The sequence below is a fragment of the Camarhynchus parvulus genome, chromosome 3 (assembly GCF_901933205.1).
Source record: "Camarhynchus parvulus chromosome 3, STF_HiC, whole genome shotgun sequence".
Classification (NCBI taxonomy): domain Eukaryota; kingdom Metazoa; phylum Chordata; class Aves; order Passeriformes; family Thraupidae; genus Camarhynchus; species Camarhynchus parvulus.
The window spans coordinates 49,608,294-49,636,097 of record NC_044573.1 but is presented as its reverse complement, the minus strand read 5'-3'; the positions used below and the strand labels follow the sequence as shown (position 1 = coordinate 49,636,097).

Genomic DNA, 27,804 nt, shown 5'->3' with positions numbered 1-27,804 from the left:
CATAATGCATCAGTGGATTTAATATACCCAATGGTGGCTTTAAGGTTGAATAATGAAGGAACTGTACTGTATCCTTCTGAACTCAGAACATGGACACAGAAAGTTGAAGGGAACTGGCAGACTATTAATATAGAATCATGTGCCACGAGAAGACAATTAGGATTTATTTGTGAAGGAAATATGAATAATGATCAAGATACTTGTCTGGATACAGAACAAAGCATTTGTCACTCTGAGGTTCATTCAGTCAACCAGACAACTCTGCTTGTGTATGTAAGTCAAGGTTGTGCATGCCTCAGAATAGCATGTTCCACTATAGCAGTAGACGAGCTCGCCATAAATGAAACACAATTTAATCTGTGCATTTGTAACTTTGCCAAAATTGAAGGATATGATTTCTCCTATCAGGCACCTGCTGTATCACGTCGGTATCTAAAGGCAAATTTGACTACTGTGCAAGAAATGTCACCTGTGCCTATAGGAATGAATTTAACTTTAGTCAAACAGTTACCAAAACATGAAGATCTAAAGGAAATCCTTGAAGAAATTAAAATTATGGGAAAGAAGATCTGAATTACAATACATCATGATATAGAGACCACACTGAGAGTCTTTAAAACGTTAGAGGAAGATTTGTCTCACCATTAGTGGGATGTACTTTCTGGACAGTCAGTAAAACCAATGGGTATACTTAATGCTTTAGTTCACCCAATTATTGTTTTATTGATTTTAGTTAGCATAAGTTTGATTTTGTCTGTTGTAATGATTGTTTTGAATTTGAGGATGATACAATCAGTGGCAACCTTAATTTCATTATCAAAAATGTAGGTGTTTTTAAGAGATTCTTATCGCACGACTTGGTTAGAGGAAGAAGAATCTGTGTATCAGTAAAAGAATTTACTAACTTTGCAGAGAAACAGGGGAATGAATCAAGGGGTTAAGTTAGAAATGTAGCTGGTAAGATGAAGGCCATATATTTTGATTGAGGGCTTAACAAGGAGATTAAGAAAAGAGTAATTATTACCAGATGGGGATAATTGAAGAAAAGACAATATATCCTGTATTTGACTTAGCTGTATTCTTAGAAATTACAGGGAATATATGAAGAATTGTAAAAGGGTAGGAACCACAAATACACCTGGCTTCTAACAATGACTGGGCCCAGGAGAGGGAGTATGGACCATGACCAAGGGGTCACAAAGTCCTGGCAACCAGATAAAGGTGAAGAATTTACCATGAGGAAGACCTCTTACTTCATCTTCAGAAGCCCACTGACCCAATTCAAGAAGATGACTGCGCAGCCGTAATGAATATTCATCTCATTGTAATACCAAGCAGGAGCAGGTGATGCATATGTATAGGTGTCTGTATGTCTTTATGAATATGTAGAGCTTTTGAGGATATATGGAGAAGCTGCAGTTTTGGAAATTCACACATGTCTTTGGAGGACTACCTCCCAGTGTGCCCAGTATACTGAATAAACATGCCACTTTTCAACTTTAATTAGCTGAATAGTCTTCTGTCCGTGCACCAGCTGTACTGCTGTGAAGGTCTCCTGAGCCCAGAAGCCATAAGGCTGCATTCCTCTACTGCGTGGCTCTGTACGTTCTAGTTCATCCAACACCTGATTAATCCACAGCCCATATAAACCATACAAATAATCAGGAGACAAATGCTGCTTGTTTTTTCTGGAGGTCATAGTGCTTTTTATGGATTTCAGAAATTCCCTGTTTATTTCAACAGACCACAGGGCCTAAGTTTGGAAAGATTTAAACAATTATTCTTTATCTTTGTAGACTGTAATTCAATACTATTTTTTTTTCTTAAAGGCAGGCCTGCCAATACCAACTCTAAAAGATTTTCACTCCTTTACTTCAGCTGTGGTCTAGAAAGTAGTTTTGTGTTAGCTTTCAGAAATACACAATGGTTGTATTATGAATTTCAGGATAATCAAAATAATTGTTAATCAAAATATTGTTATCTTGCCCTAAGAGAGGGGTTGTATTTTTCTTATATATGAACTGTATCTTTTAAAGAAGGTGACAGGACCTGACCTTTCAAGCTCTGTGTGCACATGTGGGTGTGTGTAGACAACAAGGAAACAACAAACTATGAAGTTTTCCCTCCTTTTTGCTTTCAGCAGTTTGCAAAATTTGCAGCAACACATAGAAGAAACAATTAATGAGTTCTGAATTTACTACTTTCAATGCACTTACCAGTGTCATCATCAAAGTCAGAAAGGATGCACTCAATCCCATCCTCACTGCTGGCTGACTGTTCCTGCGCTCCTCGGGGCAAATTAACCAGCCGGCCGCTGAGGAAGATGGGTTTCAAGGGCATTTTATAGATTTTGGCTAACAGCTTGGAAGGGTGGAGAAGAGGGGAGAGAGAAAAAAAGAGAAGATAAATATCCATGGGAAAGTTTGTAAAAGCAATCACATAAAACACAGGTTTGTAAAATAAAATAAAAGGTATGCAAACACAATTAGAGGCCAGAAGTCTTCGGTTCACTAACAAGTAAAAAGTTGTGGGTAAAGAGAGGGAGAGCAGCAATTTAAATAACACATTTTTGAGATGGGAGTGTGCTCTCTTCTCATTTGTGAAGGGCAAAGGTTACAACTCACTGATTGCATCTATGGCCTACAAAGCTCCGTTAGCCGTACTACTGCAGGGATAATACCAGCATTTAATCAGGTCTTTCTAAGTAAATAATGTACTTGCAATATACAGACAAGATTTTTTTTTTGTCATTCCTGTTTTACTTTTACTGGCAAGTTAAAAGGTACAAAAAGATATAAATGGCTGCTTCTTTTAAAGAGGAGAAAATATTTCCCCCTCACTGTGAACTGGAGTTTGTAAGGACGAGGAGTAGCAATGTGGTACAAATAGTGTATAGACAGAACATACATTAGATATACACACAGATATTCACTATTTTTTTAGATGAACAAGATAGCAAGTTGAGTTTGGTATGTCTGCTGTTTATTATTCTGAGCTGCCTTATTTTTCCCTTCTTTTCTCAGTCTGCATACTGAATCCACCCATTATCTCTGAATTTAGATATTAAGTACTTTCAGCAATGATAGTACCCTTTGTTGTGCTTTTGTATTGTACTCAGAAAAACATGGCCTGGGTCCAACAAAAAGACCTGCAGATGCTACAGAAATACAAATAACATTATAAAATCAGACAAAAATTGTCCAGGTAACCCTGGATAATAATATATGCTGTGTCCAAGAAGATTAGAGGAAACATGCCAGCATTCTAATTATTAGAGATTTGACCTGAGCTTCAGATAAGTCTGCATAGTACAAATAAGCTGCTTCTGCATTTCAGAGGGTGCAACCTCTTGTACTTAAAATAAAAGAATTCTCAACTTCTTGGTTTGATTTTTTTTTGTCTTTCATTCACAACACTGTTTATGGTAACTGTTTAAATAAGAATGAATTTAGCTTTGAATTATGTCACTACAATGTTTTTGAACATTTACGTTTTCTCACTTGCTCCCTGAGTCTGAGTGTTTTTACCTCAGTTTCCCCACTGCTAACTGGCCTGGAAGGTATGATATTCCCTCACATTCCCACCGTCCATTTGGCAGTGCAGGGTATTACCATCAGGGTCACCACAGACTCTGTTGGGTTCATGCAAATCATCCAATGACTGATGCAAAGCCTGCAGGTCAGAATTATTTCCCAGGCCAGGTTAGTGCCTGTATAAGATTGTTCATCATACCTGAGAACATCTCCTGAGGTAATCAAGCGCGGGAAGGCACAAGTCTGTAGATGCAGATCCTGATCCTGGCACACAGTCACCCATCTCCTTACAATCTACTTCCCCTGGGGATAGGAAAGGCAGCATTGGGAAGGACAGAAGAAAAGCAATAAATAGAGCATTAATTTTATTTTCTCATTCAGTTACACCCTAATATTTGAACATAGTTCAGAAAACATCCTTTGTTTGATCTTAGATGACAACCAGGTGACCCCCACACAAACAATACAATAATAGTGGTCATAGTTTGTACACAAATTTTTATACTAATAAATGCTTTAATAAACATATGCCTATTTAATATTTCTTTATAGAGTCTTGGGGAGTTCTAATAATCATATATTGTATTATCTGTCATATTGACTCCATTCCACTTTCTTCCATGGGTATAGGAATTAATTACTCATATTCAGCATTGTTCAATTACTGTAGTATTTTTTTATCCATTTGCACCCCACTGCCCCGGAAAATTATTCTACCAGAAGTTCTTCCTATTAGTTTATTTACTGCTTAAATCCATCATTTTATATTTTGTACACTACACCTCCTTCTGCTGTCTAATGCAGGCATCAAGTCTCACAGTATGACTGTATGACACACATCCTTCAGCTGTATGACACATATCCTGAGGTTCTAGTGCCTCTATTGCTGGTATTCCTAACTTCAATCAGCAGACTGCTCCTCTCAGGCCAGCTTCACTAATGGAATTCAATAAGCCGAGCAGTTCCAAGGCATCCTACTGAAGAGCTCCTCCCTGGATAACTCCATTCACTCCATCATTTTCTCTGTCTGCCAGTCTGCCTGCCTCGTTTAAGCTACAGTCCTGTCCACCTTAGAATACTTGGCTCAAAACCATTTTTCCAATTTAGCCAAATACGTCTCATTCAGTGCCAAATCTGAAGCGTGACTAAATGGCCATTGACATTAACATTTTCTTGCCTTAAAAAGTTATTCCTCTCATAAAGAGCACAAGATAAATATTAATTTTTTTTATTAGGTCCTACTTTGTTCTCCTTTCACTATATTTATTTGCTTTTTCTATGCTCTTAACTATTCCCTCCATAATGTATTTTAAAGTTTTGTCTACTACTGAGATCAGCCAAGACAGCCAAGTTTGAATCCTTTAGTTTTACAATAAAATGCACATAGCATGGCATTGTATTCGCCGATGTTTCCCATAGTCCTATTACCTTTAATACAAAAAAAGACCTTGCTTTTTGCTATGTGACCACAATGGGGTCAAAATTATCTTATGAATGCAAGAAACATAAAGAAATATAAGACAGGCTTTTAAGCTCTCCAGAAAAAAACATGAGCTCCCTCTACTGGTACTAGACACGTAAGTTTATTTCTCTTTTGTTATAATAGCTACAATTACAATTACATCACCAGGTGAATTCTTCCCCCATTTTAATCAACGGTGAAATAGGTCAATGAGACAAGAGTAACATTAAAGAGTAGATCTGCAGCTAGGTGCTTCATTTAAATCAAAAGGAGTTGCTCACAGATCTAGATTGTAAGATGTGTTGGTTTATTCCCAACCATCTCTGTGAATTAATATTCATATAGAAACCAAAAGTTCCATTTTATCACTACTAGAAGTTCTATAATTTACACCCACAAAAAAACCCCCAACACTGTCACAGTTCAGTGAAAATTGTCAAACTCTAATGATCAAGGCAAGCCATGGATCACCAGCATGGGGGCAGAACAGCCCAGCACCATTTGCTTTTGTTTTGAAGGCTGGTGAAGCATGACAATTACTCTGCAGGGTCACCCTGACATGCTATGCCTGGTCTCTGCTGCCCACAGTGTAAAACATGCCCTGCTCTGTTGCAAACAATCCATGCTGTCTCTGCACAATGCCAGGCCATTTCTGCAATATTCTAGGTTTGGACTTTTTTTTTTTTATTATTTACATGAATATAAGCAAATCCTGGTCTAAACTAATTTCAAATTAAGGAGCAGACACTTTTCATAGTGAGATGCATCTTTGCTGCCATAAAAACTTGAAGAACTGAGAGTATTAAAAATGTTACAGAAATAATCCCTTGGTCTTGATTTATTTTATTTTTTTAAAGCATTCTGGACTCAACATCTTCAGTGCCCCTCTCTTTCCTACCATGCCATGTATTACATAATTGAATTATTCTCTTCTGTGGGATATCATGACTTAATAGGAAAATATTTACCCAGTCCTTTGACAAACTTCATAAGGCACATAATATAACTGGTGGCAGCGTTGGCAAAGACCTGGATGTTGTCTGTGTTTAGAAATGCTTCAAAGACATCAAACACCGGAGCCTGGCGTTTTCCTGTGGAGATAACAAGATGAGAACTCTTCCTCACACCCCCTTAAAAATAATTTTCCAACCATTTTTCAACAATTCAACTGAATCTGTAGAATCTTTTCTATTCTGGGCAGAGACAGAAATAATCTTAAAAGTAAAACCTTCTCTTGCTCCTGGGGCAACTTGTGTAGCCTTTCATAGGAAGTGACAGAAACTTCCTCCTTTGCCCAGTCTATGACAAATACCAGTTTATGCCTGCTCAAATGTTAGGAGCAAGTTTGAGCTCTTGAACTCAGGAGCTAATACTTCTGTTTGGTGAAGGTTTCTGTTTAGTTTCTGGTTTAGTTTTTGATAACTGCCAAGATTACATCAATCATGCAAAAAACTATTCAGACTATAGAGTAACAAAATAGCCTTGATTTTCCGAAGTAGATTATTGTCTTTAAAAGCTCTGCACACCAGTATTCAGCCATCAACCATAACAGATCTCAATGACAAAGTTTATAAGGAAAACCATGTCCCTTACATGTGACTTGTCACATTTAAACATGCCTTCTAATGGGGCAAAAGAACAGAAAAAATGGATTTTCCCATATTAACACATTTTCATACTGCAAACATCTCTGGGAAGGATGCACATTCTTAAAGAAATGTGGTCTGTAATAGCACTAGGAATCTGAAAGCTTTGTGATCAAATGCCTGGACAAGCACTTGCCCAGATGATCATATTAAGTTACCCTGAGGTATAAGAGCAATAGGTTTCATACAATCAGGAAGACAGCTCACAAGAGACATGCTGCTTGGATACAGTCCTTTTCCCAGTAGGACAGTGACAAATGCTCAGCCAAGCTTAGTACCCTTGCACTACTGTCTTCCTCAGAATTATTCAAGTAGGTTTTTTCTCATTCAAATAATTTTCTCATTCTTTCTCATTCAAATAATTTGTTAGAATGTAGAGGACAAAAGGTCAGAACAATATGTCTGCTTTCTTCCCTACCCCAACTAGTAAGTCAGATACTTTGGTATAGTTCTGGAGTGTTGTAGTGCCACTGTTCAGTTTAGGCATTTAAATATATTGAGTTAGTTACTGTGTCCCCCAGGGAATCAAAAGCACATTTGAAACAGTGCAGGAAGTCCTTACCCATAGAGTATTCTCCTACGAGGTACTCCTTGACCTCTGACTTGCTGCTGCTATGCACTGTTTCCAGGGCACTGAACAGGGGTCTCCATCCCGACTGGATCTGGGTAGAACACATTTCCACCAACTCTCCTATAGAGGTGATCACCTGCAGCCAGTGTAGGAGGGATTAAAAAAAAAAGAACCAAAAAGCAGAACTGATATGCAGATGGATCTCCAGAAAGAATGAGAATGTCTTTAAACACATTCCTGGACCTCACTGTGACAATCTAGACTAGTCTTTAAAGTTTTTTAGATAGTAGAAAATCTTTATTTAATTGCTTTAAAGCCAGGTCTACTGTCTCTATGCTCTGCCACAATGCTGAATTAGGTAGGCAGAACACTCCCAATTCCTTGAAGACGATTAAGGGGCAGCATTCAAAGGGAATTTGGGAAACACTCTAAAGTGGACCAGGTGCACTCTGGAAACTATTCTTATGGGCATGGAGACCAGATACAGACACATTGATCAGCGCTAACTTGCCTGGTCTTGGACGTCCTCATCACACAGCTCCAGCTGCATGATGCGCTCAAAGGGGCGGAAAAGTGCCTCGTTGAAGTGAAAGTGAGAAGGCTCGTTCCAGTCCATCAGCACTTCCGTGAGGATGTCATGGATGAAGGAGACAGCCTTCTGAGACACGTGTCTCTCCTTGTGACAGGCAGCCTGCAGGGAAAGGAGAAGGATTAGACTGTGTCCAAGCAAAAAATTTGCTTTTAGTCAGACACTTTCAAGGAAGGTAAGCCCTACAGTTACTGAACCTTCAAAACAGCTTTATCACTGTAATGAAAACAGGAGACTACTGCCCTGGAAACAGATGACTGAGACTCCAAGCTGCCTAGAGGTCCACACATGTATGAAAGTTGGCTGACAATTAAAAACACATAGAGATAAATATAAATAAATTAAATACTAAAACTCACAGAACAGAACTTGTGTGAAATGCTGTCTTTTGTTTGGACTGTGTCACCCTTCTTCTCTTCCAAAGGTAGCAGCTGAGCTGACTTTATATGGGAAAAGAAAACCTGCATCCTTTCATAGGAAGAATTGCAAGGATGCAGACATTGACTGGAATACAGGCAGATGGGGGAGTCACTTAGAGCCCTTTGGGATGGTTTCTCTCCAGGCACAATTTGCCAGTTTTTTCTCCAGGCACAATTTGCATCATATTGCAGAAGTCCAACACCCTGTCCCTGCCCATTTCAGTCACTTACAAGCACACTCTTTGGTGGCAGTATGGCAATATATGACACAGTGTATACAACGCAGAGCAGATTTGACAATGTTGAAGGTTGTTATACATTTTAAGAGCTATCAAGCCTTCCTCATCTTTCTCAGCTTTGTTGCTTCATGCACACATTCCCATTTTCGTCCCCCATTCCTACCTCTACCAGGTGAGGAGCCACCAGGCTCCAGCAGCGCATGAGGTGGAGCAGCGGGCGGGATTTACTCCTTACAATTCTGAGCATGGCATCACCAAGCCGGAATAAGTGAAGAGCACTTCTCCTGTCCTGTGTAGATTTTACTTCACCTATAAGAAAGTATAAAAATAAATGGAAGCTAAGCATCAGCTGCTCCTCCACCCCTAAATGTCTGAACAAGAATTAGAAATTATTGATTAAGTGATTGATTATTGATGAGCTTCAGTGGGAGTGAGAAAAAGATAAAAAAACCCACAAAACCAAAGTAAGACAAAGCCTGTGCCTGTGTAGGTAAAAGGACAGGAGACGGACCCAAGTTTAAAGGTTACTAAACATACTTTAAGTGATCACTATTCTTCTGAACATATGAAAGGCAGAGGCTTGGAAAAGTCATGCCGAAAAGTTAAGCAAGGAGTTAAATAACTGATATTAAGACCCAAAGTGGTAGTTGTGAAAGATTTTAGTGACATCTACAGGAAAGATTATAAACTGCAAATTATTTAGCTTGGGTATTTAATTTTGTATTTCTTATTAAGCAAAGGATACAAAGAACAGAATGCAAGAAAATGTTTTTCTATTCCCCAGTCACTAACACTTGTTATTTCCTGTTGAAAGGGATTCATCTTCCATTGCTCTTACAACATTTGGAAAGACACTTCATCCTCTCATTTCAAATACACTTTATACTGCTTTTATCTCTAACAAAAGATGTAATCAGGGGACATATCACTTTTAAAATAAAAAATAGCACTTAATTCCTCTATCTTCATTTTAATTTCAGTATTAAAATGACAGTTGACTGACCACTACATAATATGAAAAGATGAAATCTATTTATTAAAACTAGAGTGATGAATGTTGAGGTTTGGAGACAAGCAAGACCGAAAAACCCAAAATCCTGAAGTGTCATACCGAGAAAACAAGTAGCACTTCAGGGAGAGAGGAAACCAATTAAATTGGAGACACTGATAAAACCGGTGTCTGCCACAGGACAAAGAAAGCCCTGTATGAATTATGTAACTTCTGACTGATGTGAGGTACATGCTCTACTCTGTTGGGGAAAAGCAACCAGGACAAATCCCACTGCTTTAGCATTCTTCATTCGTGTGTTCTGCTCTCTATCACCCATTTCCTGAACACTTCTAAGGTTATCCTACTGTCAAGTACCAAACCTAAATCCATTGTCTTAAGTTTAAATTGACCCAAGTTTCCATACTGGCCTGGGGTCAAAAATAGAGCTGTGATTATATACTGGCACACAATTAACACCTCCCAAAGTCCAAGAATCAAATGAATGTCCTGTGATATGTTTCAAAGCAGGTGTGGATGTGATCCCTGTCCAAATAAAGTGCTCAACCTTTTCTGAAGACAAAAAATTGTTCCCCCAATTCTAATAAGAAAGACTAGTCCAGTAAGCAGTACAATTGCATATAAAACACTCTGTACAGGATCTTCAGGTGATTTACCTGGCATTGCTAGTGAGTAATCAATTGTATCTGTGACTGAATGGAAAAGCTGGGCCTGAGAAGCCTTCTTGAGCTGGTAAAGGAAGCCTGCCAATGCCGTCAAGTTTAACTTGTCAGCAGCATCTTCAAAAAGCCTGTAGGTAAAGAACAGAATCTAACTGAAAAATTCATGGGATGCAGACTTAAATGTGTATGAAAGAGGAAAACTCCTGTCTGTTTGTGGCTTCTATACATTGGCTTTCGTGACATATTGGTTATTGAGGGCTTTTTAATTTATACAGTGCTGCAGCAAGACTTTGATCTAGAAGCTTTACTAATTGGAGGGTGGAAAGCAGGTTGCTGTGGGATCAACCTGAACCCTTTCAAGATTCAAGTACAGTGCTAAAACAGAAAGTCACTTTTTCAAGTTACCATAAACCATTTATGAACCAGTAATCAAAAAACCAGTTGAAACATGCCCAGTCCTCAAAACACATATCATCATAGCTTCACTAACTTTAGGGTTACACCAGTTTGCTCCATCTGAAGTTACCAACCCTAACCTGAAAAATAAATTAATTCAAGTCTTAAACCTAAGGTTACTATACTTGAATTGCTAGTTTTGCTGAATTGAATATTTTGCTGAATTTGGCTGAGGCAGAGTTAATTTTTTTAACAGAGGCAAGTATGGGGCTATGTTTTGGCTAACAGCGACAAATACAAGCAAGAGTTGTTATTTTCAGCTGCAATGGGCTCCTAGGATTTAACAGTTAAAATCTGTACACATAAAACAGTAAGTGTGGTTACATTGGAAGGAAGCTCCACAGTGATTACAGTGAAGTTTCATATGGTGCATCCAGAAATTGACAAAAATATGATTTTCTGTTATTGCTTTTCATGAAAAACTTTTCTACAGTCCTAAGAAACAAGGGATTAAATCCTAACAAACATTTGCATTTAAGTAAAAGGGTAGAAATGAAACCAGCATCATTAAAATGACAGGATTGCTATTCTCTAATCCTCAGATCCAAGCTGTATTGTAAGCCTCCTAAATAAAAGGTATTTTTTTTCCTAGAGTCAAATTTCTACAAGCAGTTTATGCAGTACTTTTGGTTCTGAATTTACACATAACACCTTCCTATGGGCAGAGATCAATATGGAAAATGTCAGTTGGATCAAAAAGGTAATTGCAAGGATGCAAACCCAGGAATTTTTCAACTGTAGCCTGGGCTGCTTAAAAAATAGCAGAAATAATATAATTTGGCAGGCCATGATGAAAGGACATTTCAGACAGCCATTCTGTGACCATACTTGGCTTCCTTGCTCCTCTGGACACCCTGGGGAAGCCTGATGAACTGTCCACGCAGCCGTGGCAGAAGCAGCTGCTTTCTGACTGACACTGGTCTTGTCAATCAGTCCCTTCCTGTCAGGACAGGACATCCCTTTACTTTGCTTAACAAAACACAACATATCAATTTACATGCAAGAAATATATCCACCACTCTTGGATGCATTTGATTTTCTTGGCATATTCACTGCTGTGCACAGACACACTCAGCTCAGTACTTGCAGGTACCGCAGAGATGAAAAAACCCCAGGTCTGAGTTCTCTGGTGAAATTCAACTGAAGCAAGTGGCTGAAATGAACAAAGATCAGGCCCACTGCAGCACAAAAAGGGCCACTTTGGTACAGGATTCTGGTTGCTGACAGCAGTGCTTTTACCTGTCAGCCTGCGTGGAGAGCGTGAGAACAGCCTTGGCAGCACTGGTACCACACAGCAGACTGCCTCCACGGAAGTCAAAAGCTCTGCCCTTACTGCTGTCCTTGATGAGATCCTGGATGGAAACTGGCTGGATGACAGGATGGCTGCTCAGGGTGGTCTCTTGCTCGGGGGTGAGTGCCTGAGGAGCCTCCCCAGGCTCAGAGTCTGGGGGCTGCTCTCCGGGTGCTTGCTGGGACTGGGTGATGGTAAGGGAGGGCTGGGCAGCACCGTCACTGAAGTGGGTGTGCTCCAGCGTGCTGATGTACTCACACACCCTGGGAACACACAGGAGAAGCAAAAAATTAATAAACACCCCAAAACAACTCCTGCACTAAAACTCCAAATATAACACCCCAAAACTCCTCCCTGCACTAATCACAGGACATTTCCTTCAACCCATAAACAGAGGCTTTCTAACTCTCAAACTACACAGAGATAACCTTTCTTACACATAGATAACCTTTCTTCTTTCGCCTCCCATGTGCCTAGATAGCAAATAGTTTGGTGGAGGTGCCTGAAAAGCCCATTTAGGTTCCTGGGTCTGCCACAGTCTTCTGGTAACTTTGAAGCTTCTAAGCATTTTGTCCCTGTGTAGTGGTGGAAAACAGCACCATCTTTTCTTTTAGAGATACTGACAGTTAATTCACTTTGACACTGTTTATACAGAACGTGCAGAGATTGCAAAGCCCTTTTTCTCAGTCCCTTACTTTCAGGCAACATGGCCTGAATTCTGGCTACTTTGGGAAAGCTGGTGAGTACCTGAATACATGAGGCCAACAGTCCTGATTATGGCTTCCCATCTCCAGACCAACATTAAGGACTGCATCCATACACAAAACATGAGCAGTGTGCAGGCAGACTCCCTGCACTTTCCCCATCTGCTCCAGTTTCTGCTCCACTTTCTGTTTCACTGTAGCACAAAAAAAATTAAATAAGATTAGCTTCTTCAGCTTTTAAACAAACACTGGATGTATACAGGGTGATGCAAAGGATTACAGTCTGAAATCTATCAAAGAACATGAGTTTTAGGCAAAAAAAACCCCAACCAAATCAGAGAAACCCATTTCTTCCTAATAAACCTAAGGTAGCTGTAAAACTAAAATCCATTTTGACTGATCCTATGTAAGCGAAAAAAAGTATGAAAAAGTGATAATCAATGCTAGATTGACACCCTCCACCCCCAAATTCACATCCTGTTGCCCACAGAACAGTTGCAGATTGCCAGTGATATTTCTCTTCAGAGATGGCTGACTGGATATTTATTTTTACCAAAAATCACCTTTGCTATGGAAAAAAAATAGCATTTGTGGATTTCATATATATTTCCATACAAAAAAATTCACCAAAAAGCTCTTGCCAAAGTAAAACTAATCTTTATCTGAGCTACAACCATTTGGTTCTATTTATTTTTTCTGAGAATCCCTAAAAAACTTCATTTTCATGCTGCATTGGAATGGAAACAAGTTTTGAAGCTTTGTAAGCTTTCACAGATCTGTTTGCCTCTGGCCACTGCTGCTGCCTCCTCTTTGATTCAGCACAGTCTGGCCAACTCGTTTCAGCCATGTCCAGCAGAGCAGTCAAAAGCTTGTTTACTCTCAGGCTTTTGCAGTTTTATTTTCTCTAACAAGACACCAAATTTAAGTATCAAGCAAAGTCTTTTGTGCAACACTGTCTTTTGTTATGGGCTTCTTGCCATTAGAAATTAGACATAAACAGAGAAATTTTTTGTACTTCTTCAAATAGTCACTGGAGACAACCACTGGGTTTGAAATAGTGGTACAGAGATGTAGAACTTTTTATATGCTAAAAAGGCACCATTTTTTTTCCATTTTAATCTAACATGATTCAGAAACAGTTTTAAATATCTGAAGATGATGACAAAAGATAATCAAGGATATATAAACCACAAAGGGAGAGTGATGCAAACTCAGTTTACATTACCACCCAACACACAAAAATCCCCAAATAAGCTGTTTCTCTGATGCTCTCTGGTTGTGCTAGCATCACAAGGTTTAAAAAGCACACATTGAAAAATGCTGCTGGCTTATGCATTGTGCCACTGATATAAGTTCCATACAGAATGTAATTAGTGGGACATAATGTTAAGAACTTAGGACAGCAGGCATGTACTGAAGACACACATCCCATGTGCCTACAAGCAAGTGGTGTACAGCAGAACAACAGAGGGAAATGCCATTATGTGTGGCAAAGTGCTTTCCAGTTGCAGCTTCACAGGCAATGTAAGATGAGGTAGGTAATTCAATAATGTAGTTACCTTGAGCTATAGCATCACTGGGTTCTTGGATTTCTTTTTCTTCTTTCTCTTCTTGGACACAGGAGGCCGCAGACATTTGGGCAAGAGCAGATGCACAGTTAGCAGCAACTCCTGTAAAGCAACAACACAATTACTGTATGATCAACATTTCCTCCCCAATCCCACACAACCTCAACAAGAGGCAGGGTCAAGAAATGTTGGCTGGATATGTTCATGCTGTAGGGCACTCTATGTGTGTTGCAACCATCCATGTTCCTATGCAAAAGTGGAGAAAGATGCTGCATTTCTTTCTCTTAAATTCCTTCAAGGAAAGCTACCATCCTATTCTATGAGTCTGCCATGACATCCCCCATGCAGCCTTACCTAGAGCACAGCTCAGCCGGGCTGCCCTCCTTAGTCCATCCAGGCTCACGCAGATGGAGTCCTTCTCCTTCTGGTTCTGCTCTTTGGCTCCTTCTGCTCCCAAAATGAAGGCCAGCCCCTTGGAGCTGCCTGCCATGCGGCCGGTCAGTGGGGTTGACAAAGTGTCAATCAAGTTCTTCCAACAGCCAATTAAAATGTATCGGGCAAAAGCAATTCCTAGAGTGGAAAAAACATTAATACTGTCACTACAAGAAAATGGCACAACAGAAGCTTTATCAGTAGTGGTAAAAAGCCAAGCCACATTTGTCCTCTGCAGGCTGAACTGTCAACTTACATGTACGATGTACTGATACACTTTCTTTTTAAACTGTTATTCTACACTATTTATCTGCATATGCTTTTGGTACATAACAACCCACTGCTGGATAACACACTTGTACTTTTATTACAGTCTTAGTACCTGCAACAACAGAATCATCTGTCTTCCGGTTCTGGGAAAGAGGAGATTGAGCTGAAGCAGATGCCATCAATTGGCCACCAATTGCACTGCTGCCCAAGCCGTCGATGTCTGCCAGAACATTAAAAAACATCAGATTACTGTTTGCCTCATAGATGGCATGAGGAAAGCATGTCTTACTGGCTCTGTGTTCAACTAAGTACTAGCATTCCTGACTTCTCAGGTGTGATTTTTTTGTTACTCTTTTTGGCAGCCTTCTAAAGCCTTGGTATAAACACGAGCTGTGGCACCTTAGGCTTTGCCCAATATAACCAATGTTTTGTTGAACAGAGGAGACATCCCACTCTCAAAAGCTGCTCTCCCCTCTCTTCAAGTACACAATGAACAGAACTTCCAGTAGAGATTTCAAGGTATTACAGTCCAGAACTTACCACACACTTAAATCTCTGCATTTCTTAGTGTAATATTTCAAATCTTGCTAAGTCCTGTATTTAGATGTTTTCAGACCTCAGTCTGAGTCCTCAGACTCAGAAACAAGGATGCACTGGGATCCTATTTCCTAAATGTGATTTTTAGTAGATCTATGTATGCTCAATCTCAACAAAAGAAATACAACTCTTTCTCCAACACAACTAAAGAGCTGTTTCTCACAGAGAGTTTAATATTAGGGACACCAGGTTGACTGCCTTTCTAACAAGCCCCATCTCCACATCTGGGTATAATTTTTTCCATGTGTTTCTTCCCTCTTACCAGCTCAGTAGTTAAAAGCAACACTAAGCTCAATACAATAAGCAAAAAACTTTCAGAGCAGTGCCCTTTGATCACCACTTACTGGCTCAGCTGAAGCCATTGTTTTCCCTGCAAACACTATTTTAATTACAGACACATTAAAGCAGACAGTGTATTTTATATCAATACAGTATCATAGCCATCCTGCTGTCTTTCAACTGATACAATTTGAATTTTTTCTCCTCAAATGAAGCTAAGGATTGCTTCTAAGCACTTGTGCTCCGGGTTTTCAGCTTCTCTCTAGTGCCATTTGGCATATCCCTGGCATAGCTCAAGCCTGAACCAAGGGGAGTCTAATCTGTGGAAGGCTTCCAGGATCAGATGCCACTATTTATATTTGTACTGCACAGCAGGCATACTGAAATGGCTTTGCTATGACATCAAGAAAACAGCAGCCTTACTGTTTATCATTAACAAGTATCAACTCTACCAGAATTGAAGCTAACAGAATTAAGAGATGTTTTGGTTCAGTGAACAAAACTACTCTCCCTGTCTCCCAGGGACAGTTTTGATTTTTTTTAAACCTATGCTTCAAAACCACCGTGATGAGCCAAAACAAACACTTAAATACCTGCCACAGCTAGGTCTGACTCCTCTACTGATAATTCCACGAGACACCATATTTTGCATGATGACACGCTGTTCTGCATGCAACGCAATAAAGCAGTGTGTCATTGTAGCTTGTTTTAGACACATTTGGAAGTTAGTCTTGCCACCATAATATTGTACTGACCTGTCAGCATGCTGATAAGTGGAAGGCTGTGCTCCTCAGGGCTTCCCCAGTATCCAGCTTCCCCTAGCATGTTCCTTTCTAGTACCTGGTGGTACAGTTCTTCAACCCACGCCTGGGAAAATACCATCAACACTCCACTGGACTGGACCTGCTTCATGAACTCCTTCTGCAGAGAACCATAAGAGCCAAATGTAAGACAACAGCGTAAGCCCTACAGCATCAGCCCCCAGACCTACTTCTGAGTAAGGGATTGCAGAAGTAGAAATCAAGTTATGAAAAGAATTAACAGAGAATTGCAATCTTAGAGCTGTTAAGATTGGAAAATATCCTTAAGATCATCAAGTCCAACTGTCAGCACAGCACCACCACAACATTCACCATCAAATCATGCCCTGAAGTGCCATACCCACATGTTTTTTGACTGCTTCCACGGGCAGTTTGTTCTTCCTCGTTACAAACCTGTCCATGAAAAGAAATTTCCTAGTATCTAATCTAAACCTGCCCTGGCACAACTTGGGATCATTTCCTCTGGTCCTGTCACTTGTTACCTGGGAGAAGAGTTCTACCCTCACCTCACTACACCCTCCTTCAGGGAGTTGTAGACAATGAGAAGCTCTCCCCAGAACCTTCTTTCCTCCAGGCTAAACAAAGACAGTTCCCTCAGCCACTCCTCATAGGACTTGGTCTCTAGACCCTTGACCAGCTTTGCTGCCCTTCCCTGGACTCTCTCCAGGACCTCAATGTCCTTCTTGTACTGGGAGTCCAGACTGAATACAGGATTTGAGGTGCAGCCTCACCAGTAGAAGGACAACCCCCGCCCTGGTCCTGCTGGCCACACTATTCCTGATACAGGCCCAGGATGCCACTGGCCTTCTTGGCCACTTGAGCCCACACTGGCTCACATTCAGTTGGCTCATAAACACTCCCAGGTCTTTTCCCCAAGGCAGCTTTCCAGCCACTCTGCCCCAGCCTGTAGTGCCACACTGGGTTCTTGTGGCTCAAGGGCAGGATCTGACACTTCACCTCATTGAACCTCATACAAGTGGCCAAGCCCCATCAGCCCGGCCTGTCCAGATCCTTCTGTGTCTGTCTCTGCAGTAGAGAATGACATGAACAGGAGCAGCTCTCCCTTCTCCTACTGCAGTTAATGCAAGATGCAAATCAGAATGACAGTTCTTGCACAGTGACATTGGGACATGCTGATCTCTCGCTATTTCCATGAGGTGGGAGTAGGATCTCAGATCCAATTAAAAGAAGCTGTGGCACCTAATGAGGCCTGCCCAATGACTGCGCCTTTCTGCATTGAACAGTCATCACAGATGAACTGGTCTCTAATTATTTATCAGAATGATCTCTAAGAATACTTTGGTCATGCTCAGGCATGTTGCGCACACTGAATCCTCTAGAGAATGTCCTGAGGAACAGATCTGCACTTGATCTGCTGCAGAACACACCAGAACTAGGGATGATGTAAAACTCCATTTGGTTTTGAGATTATATAGATTATAAATTCCCTTACACTGGAAGTTCAGCAATGATTATATATTTTGACACCTTTTTATTTTTTCCATATATCACTTTTTTTTTTGGTTTTTCAGAAAACTCTGAAAAACCATCTCTTGGGCAACTAAATTGAAAAACATAGATCCATGTTTTCAAAACTTTTTAAAAAGCCCAAGAAGTGGAGGAATTCCAGGTGTAAAAAAATCATAATTTCACATTACTAAGACCTACTTATTTTTCACTTTAACTTCTCATGTCTTCATCTACAGAAATTCAAATCAAGTATTAGGCAAAGAAACCCAGTTGCAAGGTGAACATATGTTCATGCACCTTGTCAAGAGAGAATACTTGCCATATCACATGATGCTAATCTATTCTGAAGATAGTCTAACCATCAAAATGACTGCAACCTTAATGACAATCAGTAAGCAGCATTCCTTCCCACCAAATCACCGAGTAATTCAGATGCACGACACTTATCTGCAAGATTCATAAGCAGCTTGGAGAATGCTTCATTTGCAATTACTATTTCTCCATTTAGCAAGCAGCCTGAAGGCTTTATGTGTGGGCTGGTTTATGTGAAAGGAAGCAAAATAAATTTTCATTTTTTAAAAACAATGATCCCATATTCCCCAACTCACCAGCAACACAGGGGCTTGGGCAGGCTTCTTCCTGTAGTAATCTGAGTTTGCCAATTTTAGGTTGAGCAGCAAAGTGTAATGTGATACCACGTAGAGACTATCTGCATTCATCAAAGTCTGGAAGTTGAAATTTAGGTTTCCCTCAAATCCTGGTGAGTGCATCATACCTAACAAAAACACCATGTGAGCTCTCATATTTTACACAGATTTTTCCTGGAAAAAATATCAGAAACTATCCCTAGCATTTTGGCAGCAACAGATTGCTAGAATAGTTAATGAATCATCAGTAGAAATAGCTCTACTAAACATATTAGAGTAGGGAATAGAAAAATAAGTAGTTCATCTAGAATGCAAGACAAATTGAACACTCCAGTCACAGTCCAGCAAAACAACGCACTAAATTTGAAATAAGCAAGGAGCTCCAGCATTCATTGGGATGACCGTCATGTATAAAGCAAATGGCAGGATACATCTGCAATGCTAACTGGAAAAGTGAGGTGGAAAGGAGCAGACCCAAAGCCTGTGTACTTCAATAAAAATACACAGCACCAAATGTGCTAATGAGATTAACAGCCCTTTTAACCCCCCCAGTAAACCCGTTCTGGCAAAGTCATTTGCTGGATGGGGACTGGAGTGCTCCACACTTTGCAAGATCAGTCTGTAATCATCATTCTCTCCATGGCCTAGAGGCATGTGGACAAATATCTGGGGCCAAGCTGGCTGGAACTAGTTACAACTCCAAGCCCTATTTATTTCATACAAGGCCTACTTTCTAAATGGCTGAGCACTTGCACTTCTGTCAGACCCAGAAACCACCAGTAAAGTACTCACTAGTCCCGAAAACAGTATTTGTATGAAGCCTACAACCATGCTCAATGGCACAATCCCTTCTTCCCATGGATGTCAAATAGCTGACATACTGGTAGAAAAATATCAATCAAGTATGAGCAACACCTAATTGAATCCCCTTAACCTGTAGTCTGAACCATGAAAAAACCAGAAATACCAGATCCACCCACATAACTCACAATATTTCATGGTTTTCACATCAACTCTGAAATCCATTCATATAATCTCAATTAGGGAAGATTAAGACGTCAGCTTTACCCTAAAGGGATGTTTGAAATGGAACAAAAACCAGCTTCCAAGGTTAGTTACATGATGAAGCAAAGCTGTGTCATTTGTTAACGGCTGCAGTGGTTTCCTGTGAATAGATTCCTCCCACCATAAAGCTCATACCTCTTCTTAGACAAAATATAACAAACCATTAACAGTAAAAAAAAAAAAATCCACACACAGAAAAGAAGCAAATGTTTTTCTTGCCTCGTGAGGGTTTGAAAGCTCTGTGCTGCTGCCTTCTCGGACTTTCCACTGTCGTCACTTTGGGGGCGTGGATAAGGTGAGTAACTGTTTGAGGGTGGATTTAGAAAGAGAGTAACTGTTCCAGGGTGGGTCTAAAAAATGAATATCTGTTCAAGGGAACAACCTTTGTGGAAGAAGGGTGATAGGGCTGGCCACAAACCACACCCACACAGGCTGGCACTGCTTGGTGTAGATTTCTCATGGTGAATGTCAACAGAATGTCAACTTCGCCTAGTACCAAAACTGCAACCATGTGCTTGAAAGTACCCTGTGAGTGTTCCAGTGATTTCTTCACCACTGAAAACAAAGATTCATCTTAACACTCTGCTGGATGGAGGATCATGATATTGATGTAGATATCTCATCTCCCACTGTTTTTTTGTCTTATCTCTCTTAAATATGTACCTTGGGGACTAGAATCTGCTAGAGTAATAAAAACCTCAAGGCAGAGACGTATGTAAAAGCAAAAAAAAAAAAAAAACCACAAAAAAACCCCAACCAAACAAAAAAGCCCACTTTATTTTGCATTAAAATGTTTTTAAAAATGTGCAACCTCCTATACAAGATTACGATTAAAAAGGAAGGTGTAGAAGTGCACAGAAAAGTGGATACTCTATTGCAGGCATGTATTTGAGCACTATAAAGTGTTGGGGAAAAATATGTTCCTTAACTTCCTCTAAAATATGGGAAAAACAAACAACTGCATTTGTGAGATGCTGAGATCACAGAAACAGAAGATAAGATGATACCTACCAGCATAAAAACCTTCTCTCTAAGCAGTATGGAATCAAAACTCTAGATGGGCTAACTTACTCCTAACTTTAGAGTTAACCAACTTAATTGCAAATTTTAATTTCACTACAACTCTGTTTAGCTAACTACACCTTTTCCATGCTTATCTCAGCAGTGCCTTAAATTCCTACCTCCATTCATTGCCTTTCAATCCTATGAAAACATGCTAATTTTGAAACGCTATCTATATAAGGACCTGGCTTGAAGGAAAGAATACTGAATTGTATTATTCTTCCAAAGTGTAAGAAAAATTGAGAAATGAAACAAAGCAGTTAAATAAGGTCTCCCAGAAACACAAAAATACTGCTTCTGTACTTACTGGTCTCAGAACTGCATCATGTCTTTTCTCAACTCAAATCTTAACCAACTCTCAAATTTCTCCATGTATTCCTTAAGAATTCTATGTGAATAAATGTTGTATATACAATGAATGGGATCAATCCCTCTAGCTTTGTCATCTAATCAGTGCCTTGACCAGCTGGTGCTAATGAAGGACTCCTAAAGTAAGGACCTACACATTGTTTAGAGAGGCAGATCAAAGTGGTGTCTCAGAAGCTCTCCAGGGGACTTCTTACTCCCTGACATTTGTTTCAAATTTCCTAAGTCTTTCTCCCTAAAGGTTTTCAAACTCATGGCTCTCTCACCTACACAGGAGCACAAGTTCTCACCTCGGGAGGACTGATGGACATTTGCTTAAGATCTGAGGTACAAGTTAAGGGACTGTTTCAGCTGGACTGAGTCTCATTCCAGGTGTCCAACAGAAACAGGAATCGCCCAGATCTTACAAAAGCATAAAAGTACAACCCTGCAATAGTCACAACTTCATGAAAACTCCAGGATACCTCTTCCAGGCTGTCTTAATACAGTGACTCGCTACTCCATTTTTCCACAATTCCTTACTGAATGGTGTCTTTTACAAGAACTTCACAAAATCCATCTGGAAACGTGGTGTACATTTTTAAAGCACAGATTTAGCCACACAGTGGCTTTCTTAGAAAAGTGAATGGTCTCTCTCAACAATCTAAGTCTAAGACTAGATATCTTTTTAAGATATACAAACCACAAACAATGGATTTAATGCAAAAATTGAGTTATATTCTTCCGTTTTTCTCACTGTATTACTCACACTGAATGCCAAGAAAAGCTATGTTCAGCCTTAAAATCTAGAATTCTCCTAGGTCCACATCTTCTAAAGCTTTAAAAGCACTCTATAAAGACTTTACAGACAAAAGGGAAAAGAAGTGGCATACTCATTCATGCACAAGGAAACAGGTGCACAAAGGTTTGAACTAGAGGTCTAGCACTGGTCTTTCACCATAACCTCAAGATTACTCTTTTCCAGGAAAAAAGAAATACCTGTGACAGAAAGGGTGCTCTTGAGCCTCTCAACTAGGAAAGTAGTGCACATTAGTGCCTGTTTTAAGGTATTTCCTTTCTGTGATATAAAATAGCCAATGTTTCTTAAGAATACCATTTATGATCTTCCTGAGTTAAGGTTTATTTGGGTAGCATTTAAACAGGATATCAAGAATATCATCTTATTCACCCAGCTTCCTATCTAAATTATGCTGTATGATGATGGGAAGAGTCCCCCCTTCTGACTCTGCATGAGTTTAATGTGTGTGAGAGAGCATAAATGAATGAAGCAATGATTAGGAGACAAGCAATAGCAAAGGCAAATGCAGTAAAGTAAGTTAAATAAACAGACATATATTTTAGCAAACATTTTCATTTTGGCCACTGTCAGGAAAGCGAAACCCTTCTAAAAATATATATTTACACACATTTTATATATGCTATCAACAGGACAAACTAGCCTTTGCATGACTTTTTTTTGTTTGTTTCACAGGTCGAGATCCCAAATGTTCTAATCATTAAAGAACTGAAGATAGGCAGATCTTAATTTTTCTCTTGGTCTGGGCTTTGAGCTTTGCACTTCCTGTCATATTAGACAGCAGCATTAAGAAAAACAAAAAAGTGAAGACAAACTCCCCTCTTTCCCTACCCTTTCTAGAGCTTACTGCTGCAGAATTGTTACCACCCTCTTTGTGAGGCTGGCATTACTAATGATAACAGTGCAGTGATGTACTAAGCTACCTATATCTCATTGCAAACAGGTGATGGGACTTCCCACACCTCTCTCATGCTAAGGTGCAACCCCAACTCTCTTTAGTGACACCATGTGCAAAGCTTCTCAACAGAGCTTCACAAACCTGCAAAGAGGTATCTTGCTACAACAAACTCCATTTATTTATTGATTCAGGACATAATCCAGAGCCTGTTAAGAGTCAATGGATTTACCTCCCTTTGGATCACTGCCTGCATACTCAATTTGCTTTGCCCTAAATGAAGTATGTTCCTGTGGAGGAATGTATGGTGTAAAGCCCAAACCTCCTCATTCTGGGTATGTTCTCTGAAGATGAAATCCTACAAGGGAATCTGTGTACAGTGCAGTCAAGAGTGTGCATGCTGGTTAGACAGTAAATATTTGCTTGCAAACCTGAGCAGAATGTTGAAGAGAAGCTCTGCAGTGCTCCATCCACTTCTTCTATGCTGGGAAGAGCTATAAGCCTAGGAAGGAGTGCTTCAAGTGACTGGATGAAGAGCCGTGCACTGTGCTGGTCTGCTTCTTGGCTCTTCAGCAACTTCAGAGAGAGAGCAGCAGTGCGTAAGGACCTGTGACCTGGGCAATCCCGCGGGGTCTGCTCCTCATCAGCCAGGGAACAATTGTCAGAGCCTATGTCTGAGACATCAGACCTGCCTGAATCCTTTTCTGCTGCCATGGAATACTGATCACATGAATCAAACTCAGTCCTAGAAAGGTCCTGGTCATCTACACTGAAGTTACTTTCACTGTATCTGGATCCATAGGACCGGGTCTTGCAATCAACTGACAAAAAGTTAGTTATATCTGGATAGACTATGGTGTGGCTTCTTTGAACAACATCTGGCTGGTCAATAGTTTCTGACTCTGGTTCTCTGTAATGAATCTCTTTGCTTTCATGTCCAGCTGGAGATGGCAGGGAGTTTTTTTGATTTTCTGGATTATCCTCTGGAGTTGTTTGTCCCATATCACCTTCCAAAGTAGTCTGACCAGTGTCTGTGGTAACGCTAATGCTGATATCAGGACTCTTCTCATTTACTGATTCCCAGGCAGGGTTTTCTGAGGACAGGATGCGTCTCTGCCACCTGAAGTCAGCATCATTGATCTCCATGGAGTCCCTGCTTGTCTCGGTCCCATCCTTCAATTCTTCCAAGCGCTGGAGCAGCAGCTGGATCTGCTCTTCACTAAGACCCCTGCCTTGGCTCAGCTCATCTAATGCTCCAAGCAGGGCAAAGACGCAGGACACTGAAGCATAGCATGCTTCAATACCACCTTTGATGCATGCTTCTGTCATCCCATCCATGATACTACAATCAACACAGAGATTATTTAAGTGATGCAACATGTACGGTGAGCATGTCACTGTCATTCAACACCATCTGTCCATAACCAGGAAAAAAAAAGATGAACTTATCCTTTAAGATTATTCATGAGAAAGACAATTAGCGTAAAAACAAACTATTAAGTCTCCCATGCAAACATGGTCATTCTTCAAAGGGAGTGCCAACAAGGGAAAGTTACCATGCACTCATACCACCATGCACAGCATGTTCTCTCTTACAGACAAGCACTTAACTAAAAAAAATCTCAACACCCAGCTGAACTAAATTTAAAGGCCATCTGTATCCTGAAAATGATCTTATCTACATGATATGATCTTTATAAGAACTGAGAACCCTTCCTGCTCAATGTGACGATGTTTAAATTTTCTATGACCTCCTTTGACTTCATCTTGAAAATATACCTCTAAAAAACCACACATTTATTTTACTGCAAGTTTAAGGACACATACTCAAAAATTTTCAGCTGTAAACCAACATATTTGGGAATTTTGGCAAACTCGACAAGGTAGTTATCTATGTCAAACAGGCCCAGACTGATGACAAACCAAGCAAGAGCTTTTACATCTTTTCCATTCTCAGAGCTTACTTAACCAGGCAGATACCCTGGCTCATGCTGGGTATGCTCCTGAACAGCTTAAGTGCTCTGTGTGCACAGGTTTAAGACAGAAGAGGCTAAAGGAGGAAACAAAGCGTACAGCTTGAGAAGATCCAGATGGGACTTTCTTTTAGAAATAGACCTCTTCTTGGATTCTGACTCAGAAGAGCAGGGCCCTGCCAAATCACAAAGCTGCCGAGGACTGCCAAGTATCTGAAAGAAAAGAAAACAGAAGTAAGTAGAAGATTATCTAAGCATTATTTAAATACAATAAATAAGTTATAATTCTATCAAGTCTAAGGTAGCACTCCTGTAATTTCTCACAGCATATGAAAATGGCACAGTGATGCTCTACTTATTAAAGCTACCTTTCCTCTTTTTAGACACAGAAAAGCAAATAAAGCAGAATATTCAGCAAGAATCACATTTAGAATGTTCTCCAATGCTTTACATTTTTAGCCAATTTTTTCACCTGATACTGCACACAAGACAATTTTTATGCCTACATAAGTATTTTTTCATTACAGCTTATAACAAAGGAAACCTCTCTCCTCAGCCACCTAGTTATACAATTATGGAGTCATGCAAAGATAGGCAAAGTGATTCCTTCAGATTCAACCTGCTAGGTGGCACCTTGTTAATGCCCACCAGGAAATACAAACAAGCATGTATTAATAAGCCCAAAGAAGCAACAGGTATGTCCTGCACAAAACAACATTAGACTAAGCTTCTCCTAAAACTTCAGTTATCATCTTGCTATTGTTTAAAATTAGAGAAAGACAGTGACAGGATGACTCCCAGTTTAGACAGGAACCAAGTGGGTGGCTGTGTGGCGTTAAGAGAGATTTTTCAGAAACAGAACAGCCTAGGAATGCACAAGCTAGATGAAAAATTCTCTAGGAGATAGCATTGTTCCTACAAAATACATAAATTTCCTTGTTTTCCACAACATGAGAAGAAAGGTGCCCATGTGGAATAGAAAAGTCCATAATTTCAGCTAGTGCTGAAACAAGTCTCCCAATGTTCCACTTCTAGTGCTTTCAGAGATGCTGGACAAGAGGCCAGAATGGACTGATCTTGAACTGGCTTCTTAAGCCACTGGCAGCTTTCTTGAATCTGTTCAAAAAAAGCTCCAAGAAACTGGATTTCAAAAACCGGGCATGTAATCAAAGCATATATTCACCTCCATGCCTGGAAACCAGACTGTGAGGATGTGTCTGGGGAAAGATGCCAAAGAAGTTGCAAACTGGATCGTTATGCTCTATCTCACCCAAAAGAGCAGCTGTGACTCAGTGATAGGATCTGCTCCATGCAGCCCCACAGCACTAGCGCTGATGGTACAAGCTGCCACTGTAGCTTGTATTATAGAGACAAATACAGCTATTACAACTGCATCAAACTATCTGTCAGAGTGGTGCTGCTGTACCAGCTGTGCTCAGAAAGGACAAGTTCAACATCTGTATCAGCAAAACTTACTGTTAAATAAACACTCTGTTTTACATGCCTGGATTTGCATATGTAATTGTCCTACCTCTTTCATAATTTTGATGGCTTCTACTCGATGTTGAGGTGGTGGGTAAAGCAACATCCGGTGATACAGAGACTGTAGCACAGGCTTCATGGATTCTACTGACCCCACCAGTCGAACCAGTTCTGCTGCAATATAATATATGGTCCGTGCAACGGGCCCACTAAGGGCCGGGGCTGTGGAAGAACAACCTGAACCCCGGCCATGATCAGAGATCCCTGAGGAAGGTGAATCAGCCTCAAGGCAGATGCTGCTGTGGGCAGAGGTGATAGTTTTATCATGGATTGGATTTCCCAGGATTACTATTAGGGCTGGACACAGTTGCTTCCTGAGAAAGAGAAAAGCAGCAGATGGTAACTGGAAAAAAAATACTCTTACAAGAACAGATTGAAAATAGCCCATGGTTAAACGAGATACACACTCTTGTTTTAATGATCAGTCAAACAGCAGTGGTTAGATAGAAAAACAAATTATGCCAGGCTTTTTTCATCTCTCAAGCATCAGCATGCTAGTCCATATGGAAAGATCTCTGTGTGCTGTAGAAACATAGTGATTTTGCAAGTTCATGTTGCTGCACAATGCTGTCCCTTTCCAGGATAGCATGCCTGCCTCTTTCATCAGCTGCAGCCCATCACAAAGTAGGAATTCTAGACTTCCACTGCTCAGTGTCTCTTTTTCAATTCACCTTGGGAGCTTTAAAAAAACCTGACTAAACAAGAACTAATCTATGTTAACTAGAAGGCTGAATGTTCCATTGCTGAACTGCACATGCAGTCAGCACCCTTAGTTGTGAGCATCTGTTTGGCTGTCTTTTGAGAACACAATGAAAGCCCTCTGCAATAACTCACAGTGTGCACTATACTACACATATGCCACTATACAGTAAATACTCATCCTTCCTTCAACTGTCTAACACTCATGTTAAATGATTCAACACCAGCAGATCACTCCTCTGTGGAACCAAAGCCAGCTCAGCACTTTGCTCCATTAGCTGCTATTTCAGCTTTGCACTCACACACCTGACATTTTACTTCAGTCTGCAAGACCTTAATTTAAGAAGTCAAGTGCTGCATGAGAATGAGTCCCAAATCTGGTTTTCACCCATGTCTTAGAGGTTCAAGCCAGTACCCAGAACAAGCACCCAATTTCAAGGCGCCAACTGCCGCACGTCCCGGCTAGATGGTGACAGTGGGGGGCGACAATCCCCCTTTTGGGGCTCTGCAGAATCCCAGCTACCAGTGAAGGCACAGAACAAAAAGGCCACAGCAGCAGCACGGGCCTGGGGTGGCACTGGGTTACTTTATTTGATGTTACACTCCCCGAGTCTCGGGGTCCCAGGCAATGACCTGGGGGCAAACAACAGCTTATAAAGGGGGGCAGGTCTCAAGGGAGGATACAATGTTCAACTAATCAGGAGAACTGGGGGTGGAACACAAGGGGAATGGATACAAGGG

At 40.4% G+C, this 27,804-nt stretch overlaps 1 protein-coding gene across 3 annotated transcripts in view; it reads right to left on the bottom strand.

The window, feature by feature from the left end:
- ARFGEF3 (ARFGEF family member 3) overlaps positions 1 to 27,804 on the bottom strand; it is a 96,283-nt gene that overhangs the window by 26,798 nt on the left and 41,681 nt on the right. For 2 of the 3 annotated variants that reach the window (XM_030945156.1, XM_030945155.1), the window contains exons 10-27: positions 26,354 to 26,678; positions 24,923 to 25,035; positions 23,281 to 24,191; positions 19,950 to 20,033; positions 18,627 to 18,793; positions 16,483 to 16,648; positions 14,964 to 15,071; positions 14,504 to 14,719; positions 14,141 to 14,251; positions 12,625 to 12,775; positions 11,826 to 12,140; positions 10,125 to 10,258; positions 8,623 to 8,768; positions 7,724 to 7,903; positions 7,204 to 7,348; positions 5,964 to 6,086; positions 3,733 to 3,836; positions 2,217 to 2,361 (exon numbers count right to left, since the gene is read on the bottom strand). In XM_030945156.1, the coding sequence (XP_030801016.1) occupies positions 2,217 to 2,361; positions 3,733 to 3,836; positions 5,964 to 6,086; positions 7,204 to 7,348; positions 7,724 to 7,903; positions 8,623 to 8,768; positions 10,125 to 10,258; positions 11,826 to 12,140; positions 12,625 to 12,775; positions 14,141 to 14,251; positions 14,504 to 14,719; positions 14,964 to 15,071; positions 16,483 to 16,648; positions 18,627 to 18,793; positions 19,950 to 20,033; positions 23,281 to 24,191; positions 24,923 to 25,035; positions 26,354 to 26,678 (3,644 nt within the window). The remainder of the gene's footprint in view (positions 1 to 2,216; positions 2,362 to 3,732; positions 3,837 to 5,963; positions 6,087 to 7,203; positions 7,349 to 7,723; positions 7,904 to 8,622; positions 8,769 to 10,124; positions 10,259 to 11,825; positions 12,141 to 12,624; positions 12,776 to 14,140; positions 14,252 to 14,503; positions 14,720 to 14,963; positions 15,072 to 16,482; positions 16,649 to 18,626; positions 18,794 to 19,949; positions 20,034 to 23,280; positions 24,192 to 24,922; positions 25,036 to 26,353; positions 26,679 to 27,804) is intronic. The other variant, XM_030945157.1, reaches the window with a different exon arrangement.